Source organism: Argentina silus, assembly GCF_951799395.1.
Source record: "Argentina silus genome assembly, chromosome: Y".
In the NCBI taxonomy this organism is placed as follows: Eukaryota; Metazoa; Chordata; class Actinopteri; order Argentiniformes; family Argentinidae; genus Argentina; species Argentina silus.
The window spans coordinates 12,432,489-12,443,138 of record NC_139654.1 but is presented as its reverse complement, the minus strand read 5'-3'; the positions used below and the strand labels follow the sequence as shown (position 1 = coordinate 12,443,138).

General features: G+C 40.6%; 1 protein-coding gene across 1 annotated transcript in view; it reads right to left on the bottom strand.

Annotated features, from left to right (window-relative positions):
• Positions 1-2,889: 2,889 nt before the first annotated feature.
• Positions 2,890-10,650, bottom strand: part of LOC310823865 (mitogen-activated protein kinase kinase kinase kinase 3-like) — a 122,644-nt gene continuing 114,883 nt past the window's right edge. The window contains exons 20-34 of the mRNA XM_083696749.1: positions 9,125-9,231; positions 8,909-8,950; positions 8,353-8,437; positions 8,184-8,263; positions 8,028-8,088; positions 7,190-7,307; positions 7,033-7,091; positions 6,818-6,921; positions 6,547-6,718; positions 6,380-6,448; positions 6,191-6,283; positions 5,962-6,032; positions 5,737-5,792; positions 4,509-5,070; positions 2,890-3,886 (exon numbers count right to left, since the gene is read on the bottom strand). Coding sequence (XP_083552875.1) covers positions 4,983-5,070; positions 5,737-5,792; positions 5,962-6,032; positions 6,191-6,283; positions 6,380-6,448; positions 6,547-6,718; positions 6,818-6,921; positions 7,033-7,091; positions 7,190-7,307; positions 8,028-8,088; positions 8,184-8,263; positions 8,353-8,437; positions 8,909-8,950; positions 9,125-9,231 — 1,205 coding nt within the window. The 3' untranslated portion in view covers positions 2,890-3,886; positions 4,509-4,982. The remainder of the gene's footprint in view (positions 3,887-4,508; positions 5,071-5,736; positions 5,793-5,961; positions 6,033-6,190; positions 6,284-6,379; positions 6,449-6,546; positions 6,719-6,817; positions 6,922-7,032; positions 7,092-7,189; positions 7,308-8,027; positions 8,089-8,183; positions 8,264-8,352; positions 8,438-8,908; positions 8,951-9,124; positions 9,232-10,650) is intronic.

Here is a 10,650-nt window from a genome sequence, read left to right as displayed (position 1 = left end):
AGGAATGCTGTATAGGTTAATCATCTTTGGCTTTCAATAAGCACTCTGCCTCAGTTTTATAGATCTCCTTGACCATGGAGAACATCTATGCTGCATACTATACTCAGGAACTAGTATAATGTACATTAATCATTCATAAATTAAGAAAATAATTGGAAAATATTTGTAAATGTATTCCCCCAAATCAAAATAGAATACTTTTGAATTGTTCAAATTTGATGTGCCTGCAAGAGAATTTTGTTTTGTAAATAAATTAAAATTGTGACAATCATAATGATTAAAAAATTAGGGGAATTAAAAAAAGATGAGAGAAGTCAACATTATTATCACTCTTTTTTGATACCTGGAGATGGTGTTTTAGTTATGCAGTAGCTGCTAACCAAGACAAAAGTATACACCTGAATGCTATCACACAACCCTTTCGAAATGTGTATTTGTTAGACACTCAATTCTTCAAGTCCTCCACTTGCTTCCTTCTCAAAAAGTATTGGAGAATATCTAAGGGGAGAAACCTAGATCTTTGTTTTGAGTAGGAAGCGAGTGGACGACAGAGGAGAGGAAACAAGGAATCGAGTTTCAAACAATTGAGAAAGGACCATTGCCTCTCCCAAAGTCTCTCCTTCCCTCTGAAATGTTTTTACAATTCACAACATACCATTGACCATTCCAGCATAACAACATACCACACAGACAGCACTCTTCAGTTCCTTCTTTTAATGTGTTAACTTGTTTCATCAATCTGTTACACATTTGAAACAAAATATAGGCAATTATACAGTATGCAAAACCAACAGATTTTATTTTACACTATATACATAAGAATAATGTGCATTGCAATCTGAAAATGGTAATGCAGCAGACAGGAGGGGAGCTACTGTGTCCTTAATCATAAATTCTATACATCTTTACTGTGTAAATTAATCGCAACATGAATCTTGTAGTGTTTTTTATTTATTTAAGTTACAACTGTTTTTGCACAACTTGTTGTCATAGAAATATAATTCTCGATCTATGATTTCAGTAATGTTCAGTTAAGTGTTCATTTGTACTATTCTAATGCAACCTCTGTGTCACAGTTTGTGAAGGGCATGTGGAGATAGAAGTGTAGACTCATATACAGTGCCTATAGAAAGTCATCATACCCTGTGAAATCTTTACCTTTTGTCACATTACACCCTGGAAATTAAAATAAATCAAATCTAACTTTTTTGAGCTGTATGTATACATTATAACCCTCATCATCAAAGTGAAAATATATATTTTTTAAATTCTGGACAATTATTACAAATTAATAAGTGAAATACCTGGTTTGGTTAAGTGATCAGCCCCTTAGAGTATACCATTATAGACTTGCTCAGGTGCAACCAATCAACTTCCAGATCAAACACCAGGCTAATTGCCCCCCACCTGACATCAATTGTAGTGGTTTTGATTACTTCAGAATAAAACCAGCTGTTTCTTGAGGATTCCACTACTAGAAGTGCATGGTTCTGCAAAGAATTCACCATGGTTGGAAAAGTACTTTCAAAAGGCCTCCGGGATAAAGTTGTAGGAAGGCTACAAAAAGATTTTGAAGGCTTTAGCTATCCCTCTGAGTACCGTTCAGAGCATCATTAAGAAGTGGAAGGCGTATGGCACCACCAACACCTTGCCTAGATCAGGCCGTCCGTCCAAACTGGATGACCGAGCCAGGAGGACATTGATCAGAGAAGCTACCAAGAGGCCAAAGGCAACTTTGAAGGACTTACAAGTCTTTATGGCTGGGACTGGTCTGTCTGTGCATGTGACAACAATCTCACAAGCTTTACACAAAGCTGGCCTGTATGGCAGGGTAGCAAGAAAGAAAAAGTGCCACAATCAGTCTCGTTTGTGCTATGCAAAAACACACCTGGAAGATTCTGTTGCCATGTGGAAAAAGGTTTTATGGTCAGACAAGACTAAGATTGAACTTTTTGGACTGAACTCCAAGCGCTATGTTTGGCGAAAACCAAACACAGCACACCACCCAAAACACACCATACCTACTGTGAAGCATGGTGGTGGCAACATTATGTTGTAGGGATGTTTCTCTTCAGCGGGGACTGGGTAATTGGTCAGGATTGAAGGGAAAATGGATGCTGCCAAGTACACCCAAATTCTTGAGGACAACCTGCGTCCCTCTGCTAGACAGCTGAAGATGGGCAGGTCATTCACCTTCCAACACGACAACGATCCTAAACATACCGCCAAAAGAACAATGCAGTGGCTTAAGGATAGAAAGGTGAATGTCCTTGAGTGGCCAAGTCAGAGCCCTGACTTAAATCTGTGGATGGACTTGAAGAGAGCAGTCCATCGCCGCTCACCACGGAATTTGACTGAACTCGAACAATTCTGCAAGGAAGAATGGGCAAATATTCTCCAATCTAGGTGTGCAAAGCTAGTAGAGACATATCCAAACAGATTGATGGCTGTAATTGCAGCAAAAGGTGGCTCTACAAAGTATTAAATCAGGGGACTGATGACTTTTCCAACCCTGTTATTCTTGTTTTTCATTTTTTATACATTTTTAGAACTGTCGCCTTTTTCTTTCTTTTTTTTCATTAGTTTGATGTTGTATGGCTAAATTTGTATATAAAGCTGGAAAAGTTTTTTTTTAATGGGTTTTGATTTCAGGCTGTACGACAAATATAGTAACTATTTCAAAGGGGTAGGATGACTTTCTATAGGCACTGTACATACAACGCATATATATATATATATATATATATATATATATATATATATATATATATATATATATATATATATATATATGTATATATGTAGCAGGTTCATACATGTACGCCCTTTCATGCACACGTATCTACAGTGCCCTCCATAAGTATTGGAAAGAGTCTTCCTTTAGCCCTATACTCCAACAGTTTGGATTTGAAATCAAACAATTACTATGAGGTTAAAGTAGACATTCTCAGCTTTTATTCAATGATTTATTTTTTTCAGATTGGTTTCACCATTTAGAAATTACAACCCTTTTTATACATAGTCCCCTTATTTTAGGGCACCAAACGTTTTGGAAAATTGGCTTGACAGGTGTTTCTGGTTAGTCAGGTGTGTTCCGTCACATTGTTTGTGCAGGCACAAGAGAGTTGTCAATGTCTAGTATTGATTTCTAGGCTTTGCATTTGCCTTTGGAATCTGCTATTGGTGTCAACATGAGGACCAAAGAGACGTCAATGAAAGTCAAGGAAGCCATTATGAGGCTGAAATATCAGAAAGATCTATCAGAACATAGCCAAAACCTTAGACTTACCAAAATCAACAGTTTGGAACAGCATTAAAAAAGAAGAAAGCATTGGTGAGCCCAGCAATTGCAAACAGGCAGCATATACCTCATCTGTGAATCATGGTGGGGGGGGGGGGGGTGCTATGGTTTGGGCATGTATAGCTGCTAACACAAGGTATTCTGCTTGAGTACAAGCAAATGCCTCCAAATTCATTGGATGGCGCTTCATCATACAGTAAGACAATGACCCCAAACATACTGCCATAGCAACTAGTGAGTTTTTCAGGGCCAAAAAGTGTACAATTCTTTATTTAAAACCAATTGAAGATGCATTTCATTTCCTGATGATAAGACTTTAGGTAAAAAGACTTCAAAACAAACAACAACTGAAGATGGCTGCAGTACAGGCCTGGCAGAGCATCACCAAAGAATATACCCAGTGTCTGGTGGGGTCAATGGGTCACAGACTTCAGGCAGTTATTGCATGCAAAGGATTGTCGACCAAATACTAAACATGAGTACTTTATTCAGACATTGTATGATTTTGTCCAATACTTTTGGAGCCCTGAAATAGGGGGAGTATGATAAAAAAAAATGTTGTACTTTCTAAATGGTGAGCCCAATCTGAAAAAAAACAACAACATTGAATTAAAACTGATAATCTCTACTTTGACCCCATAGTAATTGTTTGATTTCAAATCCAAACTGTTGAAGTATAGAGTAAAAAGAAGACACAATGCTTCCTCTTTCTAATACTTATGGAGGGCACTGTATATTATGTACGTTTACACTCATACAGTTAGATGCAACAACGTCACATTTTTACGTTGCTAAAGAATGGAACAAATATCTCCAATAAGACTTTTTCTCAAAGCAAACTAGAAGTAAGAAAGTGCCCTGATGATGCGTGCAGAATGAAATGACTAGCAAATGGTGCTTCCTTGGTGCATAATGGTCCAGAATCAACCCTTAACCACCACCACCACCACCACCCCCCCCCAGACACCTTAGTAGATCTGAGAGGATTGGATAGGTATAAACAAGATGGTACTTGCTTATACCTATCCAATGCTTATGGGATACAGGGAATGGGATACAGGTAGTTTCTGGACAGGACCAAAGCCCAAACTAAAAGTGAGGGGTTAGCATCCTGTTCCTCATCACATGACCAGGAAACAGGAAGTCAACCCCCCCCCCCCCCCCATTTGACATCTTTACAGTCTCCATACTTGTACCAAACACCTACCTACACAACCTGTCTTTAGTGTTCAACCCCAGAGTAGTAGCCAGGGTCCCTTTCTGCAAAAAAAATACTACATTTATATTTACAACAATTAAATAGAGGTCAATTAAGCACTTGTGGTGGGATAAGATGCTAGCAGTGGTGGCAACACTTTTAAAACAAAAACAATTAAATCATATCTAAAAGTCATCATCCAGGTCTTTGTTTGCTTGCTTGTTTACATCATGCCACAATAAATAAATAAATAAATAAATGTTAAAGAAAGAAAAAAAAATGAAGAAAAAAAAGGAAAAAAAGATGGCAAGTTTGGAAGCGGACCCATGAAGGATCTGTCTTCTGAGTAGCTGAAGCAGTAGTAGCAGTCTGTCTGTCTCTCTGTCTGTCTGTCTGCCTGCTTGTCTCTCTGTTTTTCCCTCTGTCTGTCTGTAGTGAGTTGTGTATTTCCCAGGATACCATATGGTACGGTATGGGCGTGGCTCAGTAGCTGTTCTCGTGGCCAGCGAGGATGTACAGGTTGCTGTGTGCTGTGGGGTTGTCTGTCGGCCGGCTCTCTAGTACCACCACTCTGAAACAGACAGAAGAACATGAGTCAGACTCACAACAGGAAGTGCCAAGGGCCAAAAGGCACCAAGGAGGTTACATACATATGCAAGCCCAGAGAATAGTGATATCAATAAATGACGACTTATAAAGCAAAGAAAATCTTTCACACACTAGCGGACTCCGTCACACATATAAAAGTCTGAACCCTTCTCATATCTTCTCATTTCATTTTAAAACACTCCCTCTGTGGACAGAGGAAAACCTGGAAATTCACCATGTTAATAAGGTACAATTGTTTTTAAAACAGGATATAGTATCAAACAAAGTATCAAATCCCAGGTCCCCCCAGGAGACATTAATCGACCAGCAGAGACCCAGTAACGAGTTCTGCTGTGGCCCAGGGAACAGTGAGTATACCTGGGCATACTGGCGACTCTCTGTCCCTCCATTCACAAAATCAAACAGGCCATTAGGAGAGAAGCAAGCATGCATACACAAACACAAGCAACAACACTGACTGCAGCAGTCAGACTCAGGATCCTATTCCAGGCTGCTAGAAAACACATGGATCGATGATGATGATGATGTCCATGCTAATATTAGTTAAAACTGACAGAGGTAAACAAAAGAGAGTGTGTGTGTGTGTGCACGTGTGTATGTACATTGAGCTCCATGGATCCCTACTCACTTGTCTGATCCCAGCAGTCTGAAGATCCGTGTGTTGTCAGAGATCTCCTGAGTGATCTGTGGAGACAGATGATCAGCATTAGATAACATTAACACAACACAAAATAACAGTCCTCTAACAAATAATCTTTCCATCTCTCTCCACTGTTCAATGTTTCTCTCTCTTACACACACACACACACACACACACACACACCATACCATACCATACCATACCATACCATACCTCGTTGGTCTTAAAACTCCGCCCTTGCATACCATGTCTCCAGAATGCCAGAACACTATCTTGGAGGCACACTGCAAAGACACATGGGTTTTACCCGTTTTGCCACATAGATGCACACAAACACACTAGGCTTAATCTGCATCTGGGAAATCAGCCCGACAATGAAGACTGAGGTGTGAGGGGTGGTTGTGGATATTGGGGTAAGATTATAATGGTTGTGTTCACTCACCTATGGCCTCGATCTGGAAGTTGAAGGTGAGCTCAGCAGACAGCTTCCTGCTCGACTTTAACCTGCCCTGGAGGTTGACGATCTTTATACACCCTAAGAAAGGAGAGAGAGACAGCGCTCAGGTTATTGTACTGTAGGGGCTGAGTTTAGGGAACAGAGAGAGAGAGGAAGAGGAGAGGTTGTACTCACGGTCGAGGCAGACTAAGATGGTGTCTCTCTCGAGTTGAGTGACGTGGATCACACATGTCTGGGGTGTGTCTGAGAGGGAGAGAAGAACATTATCACCGTCTTCATCATCATCATCACCACCACCACCATCGTCATCACCGTCATCATAGTGACCATGTTGCACTGACCGGCCTCTGTGAACCAGGAGGCGGTTGAGTTGGGGTTGACCGTGCCAAACCGCACCACCTGGCTGAGTTCAGTTCCCTTGCTGACAGCCACACAGATCAGAGGGTACTGCTGCTCCGGGACCACCAGCATCTCAAACACCTCCAGGGGACAGGGCAGAGGGAAGTCTATGTTCTACAGAGGGGACAGGAGAGAAGTTAGTGTGCTCGTGTACAAGTCTGCTAGTGTACATGCTAGTATACACCAGCATTTCAAACACCTCCAGACACTCACCTTGATAAGCATGAACGTCTGCATAGGCTCCACCCACTCCAGCAGCACCACACTGGACTGGAATGCCCCACAGAGGTACTTGTGTCCCGTGTATGGGTTCCTCACTGGACGGACGGACGAACACACAGACAGACACATTAAAGGTTTCCCACACTCTTTGCATTCCATCACTATCAATTTGTTTATGTAAGAACTATTCAAGATTAGGCACTCACCAACACAGCACTTTTGGCACCCTTTCGTATCTGGAATCTTATTCGATACTGCAAACTTCCTACAAGCATATGACAGGAAATCAGTTTTTCATAATCAGGTATCCTTTACAAACACAATATAGACACTCAAGATGGACGCAAGGGCCAGAGACATTACCTTGGAATAATTTTGTCTGGTAGTTTGTGCGTGGGAATGGCCATTGGTAGTTTCTGCATCTGCCGAGCATGCTCAAACAGACCAGCCATGTTGTGAGAGTAGAGCTGGGAGGCTTTCCCTGGAAACAACAACAACAATGTCAGAAATACTTCACCTCAAAGAAAGATTTTCAATTTCAGGGTTGAAAATGTTCACTTTTAAAGGGTAAAACATGACCCAGATGCACTGTAAAGGTCCGTCTCCAACCAAAAAATACCTCACAGGATACACTGATATTTCAGGAAAGGACAGACAACAGAGACAAAAAAAATTTAAACAAGTTAAAGTTTTAAAAGGTGAAAACCTCAAGTTTGAACCTTTTGGCAAAAAGAAATGTCAGCAACTAAATAAGCACATTGTTTTATGTTATATTGAAATACAGAAAGTTATACAGAAATGTATGCTTGTTATACAAAAAGTTATGCTAAATGAAAATGATTCGCTTGCCGAACGGCCAGGCTACCTCATCGGAGCTCATATGAGGAAAGCGAGAACGTCTGTTTTTTAATTACTCGGGTCTAATCAGGTCGAACCAGACCCCTACATGATCTCACTCTCTTGTCTGAAGTAAGAGGTTACTTTAAGGTACTGTAGATAGTTTAAGGTATTTTTATTGATATTTGTTCAATTATAAGGCCATATTACTTTTCAAAATTATTAATATGATCAAACATTTGGGTAGGCCTATAAAAACATTTTTTTTCACATTTTTGAAATCATCTCGCGCCCCGACCCCAAGGTTGAGAATCACTGCAGTCGACAACAGTCAGGTACAATGGGTGTGTAGATGTAGTTGTACCAGATATGGAGAGTAGAGTGCTGTTCATGACGTACAGCCAAGTGCACCGCCGGGAAAAGAGCTAAGGACAGGAGAGAGTAGACAGATATAGGTAATTCAGATCTGGGATAATAACATTCAGAAACATCCATTTTATGTGCGTATGTGTGTACCCACCTGCTCCATGGACGTCTCGTGCAGTTCGTTCAGGTTTAAAGTGTAGATCCCCTCCTCTGCTCCAAATATCAAATATTGATCTAAAAAAAATAAGATAAAACAAAGACACCATTACTCATGGACACCATTACTCACCACTAAGGTCTTTTGCTTGATTGGCCTACTGTACCTCTGGTTTCTGGGTTGATCCAGGAAGTTGCACAATGGATTTTCAGTGGGCAGCCGTTGAACACCTTGGAGAAACAGGCCCCCATCTGAGGAAACAGACAGGAGGGTTGTGGGAAGGACAAATACAGTCATTGGATCCTTCGGACACTACCCTCAACCCTTAAGCTTAAACCTTACCTAACCTAACTTTATCTTAATCTGTTTTTAATCTCAATTTTAATGGGGTGACGTAAGAGTTGGACCTTCCCAAGGATCCCAGTTAGAAGATGGTCACATACACCTCTATTTCTACATAAAAGTTCCTGTGAGTGTTACGATGGTGTATGGTATCATTATGTCTGCATTTCAACGTGTTTATGTTGTTCCTGTACAATATATGTGAGTTTAATAATGTAACCTTTTGTATGCATATCTATTGTATTTGTATTGATGTACTGTAATCCCCTGTTTTTAAAGCATGTTCGTTGAAAGACAAATTTCAGTTTGTACAGACAATAACGTGTAATTTAATCTAAACTACAGATAAAAGGAGCAGGTAGGTATCATACTGTACTCACATGGACCTTGGGTGTTGGTGGGAGGCCATTACTGATTGGCACCTGAGAGGAAGAAATACAGACACAGACACAGAGACACACACACACACACACACACACACACACAGTCAATGAGCACTGGTGCATACTAGAGTTCTTAATGTATTGGGATAGCAGTGTTAGTCATATTTGAGTGTGTGAAAGTCGAGTCACTAGATAAGATTCTCATGGCATTACCGGAATGTCCTTCTTGTCTATCCGTATGGGGACACTAGGGGGCATAGTGGACTGTCTCTCTGCAGCACTGTCCCTCTTTCCATTCTGCTGTGAGTTCAGTCCATTACCTGTACAGGGAAATACACATTTATTACACAATACACATCAGTTAGTGTGTATGCCTGTGTGTGAAAAAAAACTAAAAATAACTTGTTTCCCTCCTTTCTCTAGCACTGTGACTGCCGATGGCACTTGTTCTTATCAAAGGTTTTACTTACGATGTATAGTTGATTCACTTACTTAGACAAATGTACTTATTGTAAGTCGCTTTGGATAAAAGCATCTGCTAAATGATGTAATGTAAGTGTGTGTGTGAGTAAGTGAGTAAGAAATAAAGAGTCCATGTGAGTGTTGCATCGATCAATGGTGTGAGTGTTCTACAATTAACAAATAGACACACAACAAAATGCAAAAATGTAATTATACAAATGAATCAGGAACGGAGAGAGGTTGACATGATTGCTAATATGAACCCCATCAATGTCAATGATTCAACAATGATAACACACACTGGACCAGAGAGATAAGACTGAGAGTGAGTGGATCACATTCTGAGAGTTTGATGACATCCAGTAAGATTGATCGCACTGATTGCTTCAACAAGAGTGTGTGAGAGAATATAGTATACACTTTGTGACAAAAGGTGATGACGTCACATAAATTTAATCATCAAAAATAATACTTGAAAATTATAAGTCCCGCCCCTTTGGGGGCGGATGTGGTGGGCTGTTGATGCTTGCCCCATGAGACGTGGGTGAGAGGCTAAGGTGTTCTGGTGTTTGTCGGAACTTGACATTTTTATGAGGATGTGGTCACCCCCGTAGGCTATAGAACCGTGAGAATGGATTGGATGGATTAGGGGGTTCCCAGGGGCCCTGAACTGTCTGAAGACCCACCGGGGTTCAGCTAAAGTTTGTCACTGATAAGGGCTGTGTGAGGTGTGGTGATGACTTTATGCTGCATACAGGCATCTATGTCAAAATTGCATATGAGGCTTAAAATAAAAGTTCAATACTGAGGGTTAAAATGTGCAATTAAAAAAAGGCAATTAAAAAATGGTTAGGCTGCTACTCTAGTGGTAGTAATGTGTTCAATAATGAAGGGTTAGGGTTAATAAAATTGGGGATTAAAAAATGGTTCAATTTTTAAAAATGTTTAGTTTCAAACGTGGGTCTGACCCATGTCGCGGACGTGTCACTGATAAGATCACGTGTTTCCCGGGCAAAAAGGTGTATATATATGACCCTGTGTGAGATCTGTAGTAGTTGTTGCTATATGACAGTGTCTAAAATGGCGTCTACAAGGATGGTGGGGGAATTGGAAGGGTGTTTATTGCCCCATGAGACGTGGGTGAGAGGCTAAGGTGTTCTGGTGTTTGTAAAATTAGTTGTAGCATCTTGACATTTTTATGAGGATGTGGTCACCCCCGTAGGCTATAGAACCGTGAGAATGGATTGGATGGATTAGGGGGTTCCCAGGGGCCCTGA